The 19,287-nt window shown below is 34.6% G+C and overlaps 3 protein-coding genes across 4 annotated transcripts; 2 read left to right on the top strand and 1 right to left on the bottom strand.

Annotated features, from left to right (window-relative positions):
- Positions 1 to 2,219: 2,219 nt before the first annotated feature.
- On the top strand, positions 2,220 to 4,612 carry LOC137739791 (transcription factor MYB1). The gene is made up of 3 exons (XM_068479501.2): positions 2,220 to 3,024; positions 3,216 to 3,345; positions 3,669 to 4,612. Exons 1-3 carry the CDS (start codon positions 2,889 to 2,891, stop codon positions 4,261 to 4,263), a joined length of 861 nt encoding a protein of 286 aa, XP_068335602.2. The 5' UTR covers positions 2,220 to 2,888; the 3' UTR covers positions 4,264 to 4,612.
- A 2,380-nt stretch (positions 4,613 to 6,992) lies between these two features.
- Positions 6,993 to 9,209, top strand: LOC137740252 (ubiquitin-like protein ATG12). 2 transcript variants are annotated; one of them, XM_068480099.2, is made up of 6 exons: positions 6,993 to 7,256; positions 7,411 to 7,469; positions 8,230 to 8,298; positions 8,394 to 8,456; positions 8,662 to 8,761; positions 8,973 to 9,209. In XM_068480099.2, the coding sequence occupies exons 1-5, from the start codon at positions 7,220 to 7,222 to the stop codon at positions 8,719 to 8,721; spliced, it is 288 nt and encodes a 95-aa protein (XP_068336200.1). In that variant the 5' UTR covers positions 6,993 to 7,219; the 3' UTR covers positions 8,722 to 8,761; positions 8,973 to 9,209. The 2 variants fall into 2 exon arrangements, with proteins under 2 accessions (XP_068336200.1, XP_068336201.1); XM_068480100.2 differs by having other exon boundaries at positions 8,662 to 8,765.
- Positions 9,210 to 13,581: 4,372 nt separating this feature from the next.
- On the bottom strand, positions 13,582 to 15,036 carry LOC137740812 (transcription factor MYB114). The gene is made up of 3 exons (XM_068480617.2): positions 14,629 to 15,036; positions 14,372 to 14,501; positions 13,582 to 14,119 (listed from the first exon to the last, which is right to left on the bottom strand). Exons 1-3 carry the CDS (start codon positions 14,804 to 14,806, stop codon positions 13,762 to 13,764), a joined length of 666 nt encoding a protein of 221 aa, XP_068336718.1. The 5' UTR covers positions 14,807 to 15,036; the 3' UTR covers positions 13,582 to 13,761.
- Positions 15,037 to 19,287: the final 4,251 nt, after the last annotated feature.

The raw sequence follows: 19,287 nt of genomic DNA, 5'->3' as shown, positions 1-19,287 counted from the left end.
ATCCTTAAATATTACGTATTAAAGTTTGGTAATGATCTAACGGTCAGATTGTCGTTTGCTACATTATTCAAGTGGCGGACCTTAATGGAATGAGGTTCAAATGATGGAATTTTGTCAATCAAACTTCACATATGGAAATGGGGTATCAAATTTAGTCTAAGAAGGTCTGGTGGTGCCTTGGCCCACGCGCCACCGCACACGGCGGCCGGCCGCCACGACTAGCCCGAAAATTCAAATATTTTTAAAAATTCTCAAATTTTACAAGAATGAAGATCTCAATAAGTAAAGCAAGTTTTATACCTGTGGCCAAGTCCAATTTGGCCGGGAAAATCTTCAAATCGCCATGAACCAGCCGAAACCCTAGAATTTGGGTGTTCCTTAATTCGTCGAAATCGTAGCTCTGCTGCCCCCAAACTTGTTTGGGCTTTGATCCAGGCCTCCAGGAAAGTTAAACAAGGGTGGTTATCGATGGTAGCACTTGTAAAAAAGGCGGAATTGCTGCCGACACCCGTGAATCTTGTCGGGGAATTTTCCACCAAATTAAAACCAAATTCCTTCTCATTTTTTGTGGAAATGGAAGAGGGAAGGCTAGGGAATTGTTTCTAGGTAGTGGTTTACCTTGATTTTCCGGAAGAACGATGAGAAAGTAGCCGGATTCCATGAATCCCGATGGGTCGAGTTGAAGAAGAAAACTAGGCAAGGATCTGGTGTCCCTCCCCTCCCCTCCCCTCATTTCTCCTCCTTTCCACTTTTATCATTGGCCGCATTCTTCCTCTCACCTCTTCCCCTTGGCCGAATCTCTCTCCCTTCTCTCCCAAAATTCTCCTTCCTTTTCTTTTCTTCTTTCCTTCTCTCTTCGTCCCTCTCCCTCGACTAATATTAAATAATAATGTAATAACAAAATAATGTTAAAATAATAATATAATAATTATAAGAAATATATAAAATAATAAATAGTAATCGTTACAAAAGTACTTTTGGGATTTGTAGTTCTGTAAAATCTTCATCGTAGCCCCAACTTTGATTATGCTTGCGCCTACGCGTTCGTACCGTCAAGTACTTCGTGAATACGGTAAGTTAAAATAGTAACTTGCACGTGTCACTAAATGACGGTCAACTAAAGTCAATGATCTAGCCTCTAGGGCATTTTTGTCAATTCACTCTTTTGTCACATACATGCGTTCCTTGCAAAAAAAAACCCAGGGGTTCGAGCTTGAGAGATGGTTTACTTGAATAAGCTTCTCCATTTTCAATCCTAACCAAACGTGTACATCAGGCTGAAGATTAGAAGACCTCAGTTTTTTTTCTGGCTTTTAGAAGAGAGTAATATTATTTGTTTATGTTCTTTTTTTAAGAGAAAAGTTTATCTCTAATTATATATACATATAGGGAATTGTTATTAGAACTCCAAAATTCTCATTCTACACTCCTAACTTTCTATATTTGGAAAGAAAAATACACTGTGAGGAGTGTATAATGAGATTTTTGGAGTGCCAATAGCACTTCCATATATATATATATATATATATATATATATATATATATATATATATATATATAGTAAGGGTTATTTTAGGAATAATAGTGAGTGGGAAAATAATTTTTTAATTTTTTAACTTTTTATAGCAGATGTAAATATAACGTGGGTGGGGAAATAAAATAACGGGGTGGGTCTAGCAGCTCTCTTTTATTATGTTCTAAAATTTGTTCCATTTTTCCTATATTATCCGCTGCATCACAAACACACCAATGTGCCCCCCCGGGGGGAGGAAGGAAAACTAATGAAAAAGACTTGAAAACTTTGAGTTTTAATAATAAAGACAAAATAAAGAGTAAAGTGAATAGTACCATGATTGACTTTTTAATGTAAAAATGTGATTTTTCGTTAAAATGAACAGTAACGGAAACTTTTCGTTCAAGTTTTCAATAAAAACTCTAGATAACTTTTCAAATTCAATGATAGAGTTCAAAAAACCGGATCACACGTTTAAACAAGAATTTATTGTACCAATTTGAAAACGCAACCAATCACAAAAAACATAAGTTATCTTATTCAAGTGACCGTCAAATGTTGACGTTCATGAACTTCACATGCCCTCAATGATGTCATGCGTGATGTGGTCAAATTGTGTGGTTGAGAATGGCGATCATTTACACAGTGAAACAAATGGAGATGCGGCCACTCCCCATTAAAGGGATTCCCAGAACAGGCCAATGCTATGCTTCCCAATTCAAACACCAACGCACACATGAATAAGGATGTTCCGCACATGTTGGGGAGCAGATGAATGTTTTTTGTTTCTTTTTCAACCAACTTTCAAGGGCGAGTGAGAAAGTTAGCTACCATTAAGCAGCCCATGAGAGGCATTCAGGTCAATCGAATTTATATATGCTTATTTTATTTTTTTTATTTTTTATTATTTGTCGGGATTTAACCTTTCAGCTGTAGGAAAATGAAATGCGGATGGAAAGGTATCATGATCACCACTCATATAATTACAGAAATGCAGGCATACATAATAATTGAGCGTATGCACAATTTAATATCTTTACCTATCTTGTACTATATAAATATTATAATATTTTTTAATACCAGCAAAAATGTTAGGCAAAAACAAGGTCCCCTAAATCACATGCAACCTACACACTAGAATCATGACCCTTCTTTTTCTTTACGCGTCGGAATATTTTAAGATCCAACTGCCCTTAATGATATTGTGAATCAGTTCCCCTCCCAAAAAAAAATTATGCATGCCTCAGTATATATACATATACATATACATATATATTGAGTCTTCCACGCTCGGTCATTAATATCGCCACTGGAGAGCCAGAGAGAGAGAGACAGAGATTTTAGGGTTCCTTAATTCTATAGGGGCGGCTTATAGATGGGAAGGAGTCCTTGTTGTTCAAAGGATGAGGGGTTGAATAGAGGAGCATGGACAGCTATGGAAGACAAAGTACTGACTGAATATATCAGAAATCATGGTGAAGGGAAATGGAGAAACCTTCCCAAAAGAGCAGGTGAGATACACCCATACATATATCTGCGTGTGTGTCACACATGAACCCTTTCTTACTAGGGGTCTCGTTCCACTATAGCAAAATTTGCACAATTGAAACATATAATTGTGACAAACAGTTGTTCATTCCCTGTATATGTTTCAAAAGAAAATGTAGATCACGTAAAGACATTTCGTATATGGGTTTTTCAGGGCTCAGGAGATGTGGCAAAAGTTGCAGGCTGCGATGGTTGAACTACCTAAGACCTGACATCAAGAGAGGAAACATCACTCGTGATGAAGAAGAGCTCATCATCAGGCTTCACAAGCTCCTGGGCAACAGGTACTTTGGTGTGTGTGTGTGTTTTTTTTTTTTTTTTTTTTTGGGGGTGGGGTCGGGGGAGGGGCCCGGCTTTATAATTGTTAACAAAAAATGTGCGAGTTTTTACTTCGTATTAGTCTGGAATATGCGAATTTAAATTTTGACCGTCAATGAGAATTTACTAAACTTTGACTTTCAGTTGAAATGTCTCAACGTGAAATAACATAATGTGTTGAGGTTTTTTATTTTTGTCGTCTCATTTTGAGTTAGGTGCTCTACTTCGGGAACTTCGGATCCACTGCCCTTATATTATAAAATTTAAAAAAATTATCTTATCCGTACAGATGGTCTCTGATAGCTGGAAGGCTTCCAGGCCGAACAGACAATGAAATCAAGAATTATTGGAACACTACAATTGGAAAGAGAATTCAAGTTGAAGGTCGCTTATGTTCTGATGGAAATCGTAGGCCAACCCAAGAAAAACCAAAACCTACGCTGTCACCTAAACCTTGTACAAATATTTCATGCACCAAAGTGGTCAGAACCAAAGCATCAAGGTGCACAAAAGTGGTCTTGCCCCATGAGTCCCAAAAGTTTGGTCACAGTACTAAACAAGTGGTCAATGCAGCACCAATACTAGACCAGGCGATGAATAATCCAATGGTGGGGATTGATGAACCTTTGTTGCCAATGTCATTTTTGGACGATGAAAACAATAATTCGTGTGAGTTTTTGGTGGATTTTAAGATGGACGAGAATTTTCTATCCGATTTTCTTAATGTCGATTTCTCTGTGCTCTATAACAATGAGGGAGCTGGTAAAGCTGCTGCTGCTGCTACCACTGAAGACACGAGTAATAAGTTGCATGGCCCAGATCTCCGATCATCTATGGCTCCTATCATTGAATCTGAATTGGACTGCTGGCTCGTAGATAATTAATACAGATCATTAATCAAATAATATATCTTAGTTCAACCTTCAAAACCCTAATTAGCTTATTATATGCATAATTCCCTATTAATTATGAGAAAAATACTTGTAATTATTGTGTCCATGTTTGTGTACGTGTGACGATGATGATGTTGACTTTGATTATCTGGTAGTCAATGGGAACAACGGCCCAAGTTTCTGATCATTGAGAAGTCTAGCTACTATATTTTATGGTGATCTACAGTAAGAGGATATTCTGCTGTGTTAAAAAATAATTCCTCAGAATTCTCTCTCTCTACTGTATGTAGTTGTTTTGTTGCAATAAAATCAATGAATGAAATGGGCCAGTTTTAATTGATTCAAGTTGTCACATCTTCTTCTCCTTCCATTTCATTAACGTAAGACTAACAATTTTATACCTATTATACATATGGTGCTTTACCACAATGACGATATACATATTATACATATGGTGCTTTACCATAATAGCGAAAAATAATTGTCACTACAGAAAAAAAAAAAAAAAAAAAAAAAAAAAAATATTACGAGACGAAAAAACTTCGTCTGTAAAATATTTTGATGACGGAGTATTGTCAATTAAGTTTTGTAGGGTCAAGATCGTCGCACAGAATTTTACTCGACAGACATTCACTTCCGTCGGCTAGGTTAATACTTACCCGACGAATGCATTTGTCATGTAGGACAAACATTATGCAACAGAGGTGATTTGAAACAACGAACTGTAACTGTCATCATTTGATATTAAAATAATATAACGAGATAATCCGACGAACTTTCTATCGGTTAAAAAGATTTTAAGCAACGGCAATTCCGTCGGGCAGGTTAGTATGATATTAAAAATATATATATATATATATATTTTTTTTTTTTTTTGTGCTTCATTGATCAATTAAAAAAATAATTGCATATAAAAAAAATATTAAATACGAAGATTAAAAAATTATATTGTAAAATTGAAACTAAATATATACAACTAAAAAAAAATTGTTCGTTCAAATATATTACATAAAAAAAATAAAATAAAAAGGAATTGTACACGTTCAAAAATCTTTTGGGCCTAAGTTTGATTATTTAGCCCGCTCAAGGTCTATCACAACCAAATAATCAAGGGGGCTAATGTTGCAGCCTAAAAATGTCACACGCAAGCTCAACCAAGCCTTGAAGCCCAATTGTCATGCAAGTCTCTATTCAAGCCCAAATATATACAAATGTGCGGGATTGCGGAAGAAATATATTTACGAACATGCTATGCTACTGTAATTAGACCGGATTACGCCATGCCTATTTATCACTCTAATCACTATTCATGCTATGATAAGCCCAAGTCACATGCCCGGGGCTTGTCAAGTGAATTGTGATGGGGATGGTTACGGAAGTTCATTGACCCTATGTGGAGTCAAGATTGTGGAAGACTTTGGGTTGTTTGGGAGCCAAAAAGTCCAAGCACATAACCTTTGTATTCCATGTGGGTAAGTTTGAGAGATAACTAGCCTAGTTTGCCTCTTTCCCTAGCAAGCCAACCTCTTAGTTAGGATTAAACTAGATTCCAACATTAAATGCACTCTAAGGTCAGCAAGTCAGGCATTTAATGCTTTCCCCTCCTTGCTTGCATAGACAATCAATGAGCGAAAACTATGAGGTGCGTTGCCTAAAGTAGCACCTGCGAAAGGCTGGCCCGAGAAAGCCGTGCCTCGGTAAGAAGCAAAATGCAGGTTTTAACAATACAGATAACTTACAACAAAAGAGAAATAGTATGAAAGCTAGGGATAAAGGAAGGGGAAAACCAAGCCACAAAGGAGATCCCCTTGAAGCCTAAAGAATAACCATTCACGTACAAAAGGAGGGGATGAGCCATTAAGCAACGAAAGGGAGAATAGAGACAGAACCAAGAAATAACACCTAAGAAACATATCCAGAGAACCCCATTAGACCATAAACATCCTTTAAGCCTCAAGAATCATCATCCATGCAACCTTAGTATTTCCCCCACAACCTTCCACTAAAAATTCCAACCATCATAAGCCTTGTTATCCCTCTAGGAAAGTCCAAATCATCCAGCCAAGAATGTCGTGCAACTATGCCAACTTTCTCTCTCTCTCTCTCTCTCTCTCTCTCTCTCTCTCTCTCTCTCTATCTCTCAACATGCTAAATTGATGAACTTCTAACTTCCACATCATGCCTCACTTGAGCAAGCCATTAATTACTTAATCATGCTATCTTCGAGGCATTTATCTAACCGGGATATTTCCTAAGACAAGCTAACTCCTTTGAGATATTTTGGGACTTGGTACGAAACCGAACCAAGGGAGATAAGAGGACGTTCTCAAAACTCAAATCCACATCGACCTAAAAGTTTCCAAACAGTTGCTTTTGTCGGAAATGATTGATATTTAAAATGAAAATTTTAAAAATGTCAAACATTGGTTTAGACAAAAGATAAGAGTTTTCCCGATATTTAATTGACATGTTAGAAATATCGACGAAATTTGTGGAATTTAGCAAAAATTTAAGAGTTTTTGCAAAAATTTAAGAATTTAGATTTCACCCTCCTCTTCATATCTTTTTCTGAATTTTCAGACATTTCTACGAAAATATCAATCATATCGAAGAAATTTCAAACATTGCTACTAACGTACCGATATTAAAATACAGTAATTATTTATTTATTGTCAGAATATTATAATTAATTAATTAATTAATGAGTCCAAGCCAATGAACCAAACTTAAACAGATCGGGCCGAGTCGACGAAGCTCCAAATCCAATAGGACTTAACTGTATCGGTTCTAGCAAAGCCTCTTTGAAACCCATTTCCCAAATTCCGGTCCCCAACAGAATCAAATTGAAATTCCAATTCGAATTGAAATTCCGATTCTTTTGACAAAGTTCAATTGAATTAAACTCAATTACCATATATTTGAGGCGTTCGATCGGAGATCGTCTGCAATGGCTACCACGGAGTCTCCGGGTGCTGTTAAAAAAGGTGAGACTTTTGGATTTCTTACGAAAACCCATTAATTCTCGATGATTAATTGGGGTTTTAAATCCTTTTATATTGTTTTGATCAGTTTAGATTTTGGGTTTTCTGTTCTTTGATCGATGGTGTTTTTATTTTCTGGGTTTATAATTTTGTGCAGTGGTTGTTCATCTGAGAGCTACTGGTGATGCTCCTATACTCAAGCAAACCAAATTCAAGGTATGCCTTTTGTGGTCACAGACTTACAGTAGTGTTCATGAATCTTGAAATTGTATTCCACTTTATTTTGTCATGGTTTATGATGAAGATTTTTTGTTTCAATAACATTGTTGAAATTCTTTAAATTTGTTTAGGGCATATGTATTTGCACTGCTGATTTATATGAGCTTCGATATAGAAATCTGATTTGGTATGATCTCCATATGGATGTTGAAAGTGAAATTAACCCTTTACTTTCTACGAAATTTTAGATTTCAAGCACTACGTTTGAGCCCTGCTTCTTTTAATTTTAATTTTTTGGTCGCTGGTTTTATGTTTGTTGCTCTTGCTTGATTACCAATCTGGTAGTTCTTTCTATATATTGAGACATGCTAGAATTCTGGTTAATTCATAGATCTCTAGCCATACTTAATAGCCTCAGGCATGTGAATGTGATAAAAGAGTAAGTTTTAGCCATATCGGTACAATGACAGGAAAGGATTAATTTTGCATACCGTATTGAATGAAAGTTTGTAGTATAATGGAATATATCTTGAATGATGCTTAATGATGGGAGTTGATGCATTTTCATCTGTCTTGAGTCGTCTCTGCAATGGATTAAAAGAAACAATAGATATTATGTCGGGACATCTAAATTCAAACAGCTGCTTTTTACCTCTTCTAGAAATCTTGTGCCACTAGTACTTGAAATTTTTTTTTTTCTTTTCTGTTTTGTTATTTTTGTAATGGGATATAAAACTCAGTTCTCCTCAATGGATAGATTCTTGGAACTGACAAGTTTGCTAAAGTGATTGAGTTTCTACGAAGGCAACTTCACAAGGAGACCTTGGTAAATGATAAATGATCTCATCATTGTATCTTTAGATAATTGTAGTAGTAGTCAATAAGTTTTGGTGTCCTATTCTCATCTTCCTGGTTTTGCAGTTTGTATATGTAAACAGTGCATTCTCGCCGAACCCAGATGAATTGGTGATTGATCTGTATAATGTAAGTTTGTATAACTCAAGAAATATTATTATAACTTGATTTTTAAAGTGGTGTAGTTCAGTTTATCAGCTCCAAAATCTTTGGTGGAGGGAAGTGATAAATTGCATCATTTTCTAAGTGTGGTTGAGATTCTAGTGATGTGTTATGCTCAACCTGTTTAGGATAAATGCAGGATTCTACTAACTTGTCTTTATCAACATTGCAGAATTTTGGTTTTGATGGTAAACTGGTGGTTAACTATGCTTGCTCCATGGCATGGGGCTGACACTCAGGTTCGGGCTGGCACACATATAACTATTCTTAATGTAAGTAAGTAAGCAGTTTATGCATCAGTTTGGAATTACTTTTCTGTATTTTTTTTCTTAGTAAGTATTTTCTTTATCTTGGTATTATTAGATATGTCCTCAGAATAGAATACCAAATTAGCCTGAACAATCACTTCTCTTCCTCTCCCAAAAGATAATGATCTTTTGAGTGTTCTTTGATCACTGACTTATACGAGCACTGCCTGTTCAGGTGAACACAAAAGATTTCATTCTGCACAAGCAGAGGGAACGTGAGTTTTCGTCAACTGAAACTTCTGAGCAGGTGGAGATACAGTAGAAAAGACCATAGTTCAAAACATTTTCTTTTTGTATATATGCTATGATTTTCTATTGGTAGGGATGTAACTTTTGTTACTTCTCCATCAAAATCCAAGATGTAATGTCAAAACTGGATTCATAATGTTAGTGTTCATCAAATTTACCTTTATTCCATATTCGAAAGTGATTTTGTCGATCTAAGAGCATCCTCGAGTGATGCTGTAAAACAACCAAAACTCTATTTTAAAGAGTCAAACTCATAAATTTCATCTTCAATTCAAGAGTCGATCCGGAGAAAAATAAGAGAGAAGGCTGTTTTGGAAAATAAGTGGATTGGGTTTGAATTGCCTTCATAATTGGAAGGCCAAATAGCCAAAATGGTCCATGAGATTGAAAATCAATAGAAATGGTCCCTGAGATTGTTCATCATCCATCATTTTGGTCCTTTCGTTAAAAGCTCTCAGGGCAATTTTCAGAGTTTCGTAACTCAATTTTTTCTTAATCAAAATCGACCCATAATATATCAAAATGAAGATAGGAAGGTATTGAATAAGATTATACCTATTTGGAAGCCCAATGGTTGCTAGAGATGGCCAGAAAATAACCTCAAAGTTGACTGGTTCGTGGAAAAACTGGAAAACTTGCCGGAAATTGGGTAAACTTTAAACGTTCTTAACTTCTTCAATACTAAACAAAATTGAGTGATTTAAAAACAAAAATCATACTTCTCGACAAGACAAAGAGAAAGGTACCTTTCTTGATGGCTAACTCCTTGTGGTTTGGCCGGAAAACGGCTCGAAAGTGGCTAACTTGAAAATGGTTAGCTACTTTCGAGCCATTTTCCGGCCAAACTACGATTAATTAGCCGTCAAGAAAGGTACCTTTCTCTTCTTCTAATCGAGAAGTATGATTTTCGTTTTTGAATCACTCGATTTTGTTTAGTATTGAAGAAGTTATGAACGTTTAAAGTTTACCTAGTTTCTGGCTAGTTTTCCAAATTTTTCATGGACCAGTCAAGTTTGAGGCTATTTTTCTGCCATCTCCGGCAACCATTGGGCTTCAAATAGGTATAATCTTGTTCTACACTTTCCTATATTCATTTTGATATATTATGGGTCGAATTTGGTTAAGAAACGATTGAGTTACGAAGCTTTGAAACTTACCCAAAGAGTTTTTAACGAAAGGACCAAAATGATGGATGATCAACAATCTTAGGGACCATTTTTATTGACTTTCAATCTCAGGGACCAAAGTGATGTGTTATGCATATTTCAAGGATTATTTTGGCTATTTAGCCTAATTGGAATGAGTTTGAACCAGAGTGGTTGTTCAACACTCTAACTTCTGATGTAAACGTTTCGATTCAAATTTAATTAAAGTTTCTATCGTTTGGAAAGAAAAAAAAATATAATCAAAGTTTGCTAACAGATAATGTTGTTGGAGATAAAAAGCTAATTTGAGTAAGTTAAATGGTTTTTAATTACAATATTCACTTGGTAGTTTAAAAGCATCTCTAAAAAGATAAGTTACTACTTCTTCAAGTTAGTAAATTGGGATTCACAATGTATTTTATTCAAAAGTATTGTTTAATAAATAGAATGAAAATAAAATTTGGGGTCTCATAAGATAAGATAAAGTTAAGGTATGAATATTTCAAAGTGAGATGAAATTTAAAGAGTTGGTTGAAAAGTGAGTTGAGTTAATAATTTTTAAAATAGCATAAAGGTGCCAAATGTGTATGCAAAGGATTTTTAGTGAAAAAATTTGTTAAATCCTTTAAGGATGCTCCAAAAAAATTGAGTCTTTTATAGATCATCTAATGCTTTCCGGTTGTCAAAAAAGCCTAAAAAAATTAAGTAAAAGGAAAATGTTACGACGATAGAAGGGATGTAGTGCATTTTCAAAAAAAATATCAAATTTTATATAAACTTTAAATTTGACAATTTATGTGATACTTTGATATCTTTATATGTCAAATTAAACTATTATTTTATACATTAATATATTATAATAAATTTTTAAAAATATATATAATAATTAAATGTATTCAATAATAAATTAAAAAAAGATTTGCAGCTACTATCAATTTTGATAGCAAGAGTGAGGGTTGTCAATCCATGCCACGCCACATCAATTTGACTTTTCGGTTTAAAAATAATGTTGCTACCTCTTTTTACTATTAGTGATAATTTGGACATTTTGAGATCGACGTCCAACCAGTTAATGGATACATCATACAAGTGGGAGAAAGATATTTAGAGAGATTTCTGCATAGCAGGGGCTTAATGGCAATGTTCCTAAGAGTTGATGGAAATTTTGTATTTTTCCTTTGGTTTGGGATAGACGAATTACTTGGTCTCTGAATTTCAAACTAAATTGAGCAGTGGCTAAAAACTCAGTGCAATACAAGTTCTAAGAAATTGACCGGAAGGTTTGGCCTTCCCTTTGGCAAAAGATGACATGAGATTAAGTGATCAAAAGCGTTTATTCTTGTGTTTGATATTATGTGTTCGATGAAGGAGAGTTTGGGTTTTTTTTTTCTAGTATTCACTAGTGTATACAACATACTAAAATTTTTGGCTGTTGGATCTTTGCTTATTGCATCATTGGCTACACATCTAATCCTTCATTCATTTGGTGCATACTATACACTAGAACATAAGATAATTTTCTAAGTTTTTAGATATATAGATTGAAATTTCTAATGCACTTGTGGAGAAGTTATCACTATTTATATTCATACTTACAAATAATTAATATGAATTTATGTGTGACAGAACAGACAAATCGACTTTATAGGAACTGATATTATATCTGTGAAAGGTATAATAAGCAAATGTGTGGGTGTACTGCTTGTCTGCCCAACAATTTTTGGACCTATATATGGATGCAACGTGAACAATTATTCAGGCTGGAAGGACCACATCTCTTTTAGCGTTTCCGGGGAGAAGGACTTGTATGGCATGGGTTTACCATCACGTGACGTTCCGTGCTAATAATACATGATATGTGCTAGTTTTTTTCTACATGTTCTTATGGTATTGGCACGAAACATCATTGTAACAGTAAACCTGTGTCATACAAGTTGTTCTCACCATAGTTGAAGCTCGAGTTCATGAATAAACTTTGATTGCATGGTGTCCAAATTATATATACTCATACATAAGTCATCCCATTGTCAATGACTTTCAACATCAACGAATAGAGGATATGATATGAACATCTATAAGGTAATCACTAATCACTGACCAAAGGAAAATACCACAAACCTGTATTGTAATGAAACTTGAAACTAGGGGCTTGTTGACCAAAATATCTTGAGGATTTAAATTCAAATATAAACAATGAGAATGTTATCGTATGTCGTGGGCATGTGGAGCATTTCAGCTATTGAATGACGCTCAACTGATGACTAACACTTCTCCATAATACAAATGAGATATTGTTATTTGGATATTCAAGTTTGTTTTGGTGTCTTTAACACTACTATATAGACTAATATAATAAAATTTTGTAGTCTCTAATTTGTCCCAGGAATGTCTGGCAAGCAAATGGTAAATTTTAAAAAGCATGCAGATATGCAACCTTTTGTCTTATCGTATATCACAGATTTATGCACTAACAATTGTCCACAATATAATATGAACAAACTCAATTTCTCCTTTTTCGTTACTCTTCGCCATCTTTGCTTTAAATCTTAGGAAAACTAATGAAAATAATTTGAAAATATTGAATTTTAACAGTAAAAATAAAATAGAAGGTAAAATGAATATTATCATGATTGATTTTTTAATGTAAAAATATGATTTTTCATTAAAGTAAACAGTACCGTGGTTGTTAAAACTATTTTAAATCTTCCACTATTAAAAAAGAATCTCTCTGACCGACTGGGAACTACATGACAAGCCATGCAGTGATTAGGCTTCTGTTCATCATCTTTCAAATGCCTTAGATTGCCATCTTTCAACTTCATTATTTTGCCTGCAGGTTCACTGTTTTCCACTTTACAAATATTTTACATCTGCGTGTATATATTATGTATGGACAGAGAGAGAGAGAAAGAGAACGAGAGAGAGAGAGAGAGAGAATCCTGTATGTTTGTCCTCGGTCTTTGTCGGGGGACGAAAATTTAGAAAAAGGAAATGAGTTTGCGAAGACCATTCTCCTTTCTTCTACCTCATGTTGGTATGCGGATGAAATTTGGAAATTTTTACGTCCACATGATAAGAGAGTAATTCTACATTTGGATGAGTGCTCCCACCACTACACAATGTAAACCATCCTTTTTTTTTTCATTCGTTTTTCTTTATACAAGCTCTCATTGTGTGATGGTCTTTATACAAATAAATATAAAATAAAATTGAACCAAATACAGAAATGATAAACTAATTCATATTGTCGACGATTATTTAATTACCGGAAATATTGCATATATTTGCCAAGTATATATATATATATATATATATATATATATATATATGTGTGTGTGTGTGTGTGTGTGTGTGTGTCTGTGTGTGTGTCTGTGTGTAGAAGAAAGGGCAGAACTAAACTCATCCAAGTTTTTATTGATGTACAATAGTTTCAGCGCACCGTCATGAACTCCATTAGAGAGTCATCAAATATATATTTAACCGTGTAAAAAAGAAAAGGGAAAAATAGCTGACAGACGGTGAAATTTTGACATACAACCCTGAGTAATTAGCATGAAACTGCACTATTGGTCAGTTAAACCATCTGCCATCATCTTGTCCAAGGAACTTGCTCACCCACTCCAAATTCAAAGGCCCCTCATTGGAGAAATCAAAGAAATCATCCACATCAATATTAATGTTGGAGTTTTGATCACCTCCTTTAGATGCAGCACTTGTAGTACTAGTACTAGTAGCACCCTCTTCCGATGACGAATCTTCTTTCATTTGTACACGATCCTTCTGATGATCTATGGAGATCATTTGTCTTGTTAAATTGGCTCCATTTTGCTTTTCCTTCTGGTTCATTCTCTTGCTCAAATGAGAATTCCAGTAGTTTTTTATTTCATTATCTGTTCGACCCGGCAATCGCCCGGCAATCAAAGACCACCTAATAAGAAATTAAAAACCCACAAGAGAATGATCAATTTTGTAAGTAAATCTTACATAGGCAAGGGCTATAGGATAAGGCGGGCAAAATTTATATATCAGGGCCAAGTCATCGAACCGTCACAGCAGTCTACCTCCTGCTCTGAGCGATTAGAGGGATCCTAGACCCCAATTGAATACCCCCTAATCCCTCAGACACTATTTATGTACTTTAAAATTTTGATGCTAATTATCGTATGAAATCAATGGATACCTATTTCCAAGAAGTTTGTGAAGCCTAACGATCAAGTCCTCTTCTTGCTCAGATATGTTGCCTCTCTTGATGTTTGGTCTGAGATAGTTCAACCATCTTAGCCTGCAACTTTTACCACACCTATTGAGGCCTGCATCAATCAAAATTAAGACACTTTTAAGCTCTTGATCATTATTCAGTAAGTGTAATGTGGTCGAGTACCTGGTTAATTTCATGTTAAGTATATAGGATATATATATATACACACACACACACACCTGCTTTAGATGCAATTGTCTTCCACCTTTTTGCACCATGTATTTCAATAACCTCAGCCAGTTTCTGATCTTCTTCTGCTGTCCATGCTCCCTTGTTGACTTCCCTTTTTGTGTTTTTCATGGCTTCACCTCCCTTCACTTTTCGTCTATTAATGGAGTCTTTTGTCACGGGAGCCATTGAGCCACTCAGAGAGATAGAAAGAGATTGTGTGAGGCTTTGGGAGAGAGGATGCTATTTTGGGTTTCTATCATCTAACCTTCTTGATGGAAGAGAAGAACCCAACTACCACTTATGAGTCTCTCTCACTCTCTCTCTCTCTCTGTCTTATAATCTCTCTCTCTCTCTCTCTCTCTCTCTCTCTCTCTCTCTCTCAGGTTGAAAAAAAAGAGACGTGATATTTTGATCATGGAATTTGATGATTGAGCAACAAGAGAGCTATAAAGGTTGATGCTACATTGCACATACTAATACTCCAAAGGCTGCCAAATAAAAAAGTGTTTGATATGATTAATTTACTTAGTGCGCAAAAAGGTAGCGAAAAACCAAAAAAAAAAGTAGAATTTGAGGTGAAAAGGGTTAGTACACAATAGAAATGCTAATGAGACTTTATAAACTCTTTTTCAATTAATATTAACGTCAATTATGTAAACATAAGGTGACAAATTTTATAAAAAATTTTACATTTGAGAGAGCATTTCTCAAGATACAAATAGATCAGACGGCTGTGCGGAAAGTTAATCAGATCCCATGTAGGAAGGATTGGCTTGTTGTGGATATACGTGATTATTTGGCATGCTGCATAATTTCTTTTTGCATGTGCAAGTTGTAGTAAATAAAATTAAAAAGAAAATAAAAGGGCATGCAGTCTTTTAATAAAAGTTTTGCTATTACGTGACAAAACGGATCTGGATCCTCTTCTGTGCTTAGGAGGCTGAGTCTTTTAAGCAAATCATATGACCTATTTGATCCAAAATCCAGCGGTTACAATTATTACAACTTTTATAGAAGCTCTTTGTTTGTAGTCATTGAATTAACGATCCGTATGATTTGCTCAGGAGGCTCAGCCTCCTAATCTCATGTAAGAATCCTGATCCAAAAGAGAATAGCAGGGGGACAGATAGACGAAGGAGATGAATACAATATTAAGGTTTATAAGTAGCACTTTTGTCTTTGAAACAGTACGTGCTGTGCTCCTTCAGTATTCGGAGCCCCAAAAAACCATAAAAATCTTAAGAGTGAGTTGCATGAAGAAGTAATACGATTGGTTGGAGCACTTATTTCTCAGGGGGAAGGCCTCGAGTACCGGTCTTTGTTTTCTAGGGTTTGTAGTAGACCAGATTGCACATGACCCTCACGTAAATAATACTAATTTAATTATTAGTTTGCTTAATTACAAGTTAATTACCCTTTATGTTATAATTTGCATTCAATATTGTAAACTGAACATAGGCTTTGACCACAACAATTCTGACTCTTTTTTATTTATTTGAACAATTGCCTAAATGTTAGTTTTGTTTTTCTTTTTATTGCATAAAAGGAGTCCTTAAATAGAAAGTATGTCTGGATTGGTTGAACTTGCTTTTAGGTGTGTGTAAAAAGCCCTCTCTATTTGGCTATTACCTAATCGTATTGTATAATAATATTTTATTGCTCAATAAACGTGCTCGTGATCAAACCAATTTGACAAGAATATATATTAACAAAATAGGAATTAGGTTTCAAGTAGTTCTTAATTCAAAGATTAGGTGAAAGAAATATATAGGAGCATTATATGTGGACCAATGACAATGTAGCCGATATATTTGCTGGGATTCATCTATATGGTCCCTTGATTTGCATCTGATTTTTTGTTGTGCACTTATAGTTTGGAATTTCATGGCATGCTGGATCTTCGGCTTCTTTTTCATTTTTTTTTTTTTTTTTTTTTTGTTAAACTGGATCTTCTTCATTTTGGAAAATTCAATGCCACACATCTAGAAATGTGCATGTGTGGGTCACCTTTTTCATCTACCACACTAAAAATGTCAATATGCAAATTTATGAGAATAATTACTTACTTACACAAAGAATACATTCATCTCATCACTCATCATGTAATATATAATGTGTGAGATAAAGAAAGTTGATATATCACCATGACGGGGCAGTGGTCCTCCATCCATGATGTGGTACCATTTAACAACTTAGTTTAATGGGAAAATAGCAATTAATTAGTTTCTAATCAAATTTGATTAGTTATGAAAGGATGAAAGGAATGTAGAGTTCAATGTGACAACATTTTATAATAAATTTTTAAGCCTAATAAGCCCAAACAGAAAAGAACCTTTTAGCCTAATAAAAATGTACGCTATAATTATAGATGAAATTTATGTGTATTAGAGACTTTATATATAAGTGTATTGGTCGTATGCATTACTCCAGAGTCTAGATATTATAATCAAGCTGCAAGACACGGTTTTCCAATATTATGTGCAGAAACATTTGGGCCTTATAATCCATTGCATCAGCATTCCAGTGAACCCTTCGGTTTACAAGTTGAAGTCTAAGCATATCCTGCTTGATTTTTGCCTGTGCATATCATCAAGTGTCATCTACAAACTAAATGATTGTGTTCGTTAAAATGTATTAATTCCAGATGAGTCACAAGACTTGGGAAACAGCGATCGATGCAGCAGCAGCAGCAGCAAAGGTGGGACCTAGCTTCTCTGTTCTCTCAGTTCCCGTACATTTTTATTCTCTTTTATTTATACGATTACGGTTAAACTACGTTAATATTTTATATTATTATTATTTTTTGTCTCATTATCTTTATAATCAATATAAAATATTGATATGATTTAACCGTGACCACATAAGATATGAGAGAATAAAAATATATAAAAACTAAGAGAGCAGAGAAGCCGGGTCCGCAAAGGTGCTGGATTACAAAACTAGTCAGTGAAAACTACTTTTCATGAAATTAACCCTTCTTCTTACTTAAACGACACTTGTCAAATTTATGAATGAGGTATTACTCTATCTACCAACATGATTATTTTCGGATTCTTTTTAGTGAGAATCCTAAAGATTCATGAATCGCTATGTTTATCATACATAGTACGATTAATTTTTATCAGGTATTGTTAGTATTTTAATTTTAAATAAAAATATTTAAAATAATTTTTGACTACACAATGTACGATGAACGGATACAATTCGTAAAACCCGAAATCCTCACAAAGAGGATCTAGTGAGAATCCGGATTCCTCTACGTAGTAAGGTGCTGTGAATCAATAGTATATAGCTTCTGTTGGAATATTAATATTATGCTAGCAGAGTAGGAAGCTAACTGTGCCCATTACCATTGCACTTTACACATTTTTACAAAAGCTGTATCGCGAATTAGAATACAAATGGCCTATAGTCGGAGAATATATATGGACAGTTCTTATAACAAGTGAATCATTTTACGAATTTTTTAGTATGTACTGGTCTACTAGAATGTGAATCTTTATATTCTAAAATTTTTAGCCGCACGCTTAACAATTCATTGATCTTGTGCATGTCGGAGCATAATAAATTTCTTATCGTTTTACTGTACATTTTGCTAACTTGTGTTGGAGTTTTGTGGTTGTAGGCAAAGTATGAATGTGAAACAACTTAATTTGATATCGAAAATGTACCATGAATTTTTTCGCATGTGCGTGAGAGGATAAAGAATGAGTTAAAAATTAAAAGTAAATAGTTATACACTAATAGTGCCAAAGGTGTTCTGAAAAAACCTCACACTTGGATGGTTCTGTTGAAACTAAGTAACCTTGTGTTGGACCTAAACGGTTAAGTTAGGAGCCATAAGGGTAGCAGATCATATTTAGTACTGAGCGTCAATCAACAACTTAAACGTATATTTCATAATAATTATGCTAACATCAATCGTTTATACATGTAAAACTGTGATGAGGCAATTTAGTTAAAACAACTTGCTAATCCAGGGTGTGGTGTGCATGTGTGAAGCTTGGGATTTTTACAAGCCAAACAAAACAAGTTGGTACGGGAAAATGATAAAGAATAATAGGCGTGCATCAGAATTGGATATGTACAGGGCGAAAGAAGGTAGAGTCACTTTGTCAGTGCCAGATTTTATATGAGATTCAGAGATTACCAATTAATTAATACTTATTCAACTATATTTAGATGCCCTATGATTATGGAATGAGGATAGCAGTTAGCACGTCCACATTTGACCAAAATTAGGGTTTGTATTTTTCTTTAATACGTATAATATTATCTACACTAAAAATCGAGAGAGATGACTAAGCCTCCCATTCATTGTTTATTTGTGTTTTAATACCATTTTTGCACAAAACATACACGCACGCCCTTCTTCTTTTAGCCATTAAAATGAACAAACTAAAGGAGAATTAAGCTTCAGAATTAAAACAGGCATAAAAAGTGAAGAAAAAAAGCCTCAGTCATTCTTTTGTTTATGTTAGATTGGATACACAACATACTCTTCTCCACTAACTAAATTTGATTGTCCAAACAGTTAGAGAAATGTGTCAAAGAATGTAAAATTGAACGTAATTTGACAAAAAATAAATAATAAATAAAAATTCAAGGAACAAGTGAATGGTTTCATTACTAACAACACGTAGTCTTTTGTGATAAAAATTAACATT

Source organism: Pyrus communis, chromosome 9, assembly GCF_041283825.1.
Source record: "Pyrus communis isolate YQ-2024b chromosome 9, ASM4128382v1, whole genome shotgun sequence".
NCBI classification, from domain to species: domain Eukaryota; kingdom Viridiplantae; phylum Streptophyta; class Magnoliopsida; order Rosales; family Rosaceae; genus Pyrus; species Pyrus communis.
Note: the sequence above shows the minus strand (reverse complement) of the source record. Positions and strands in the feature narration are given on the sequence as shown.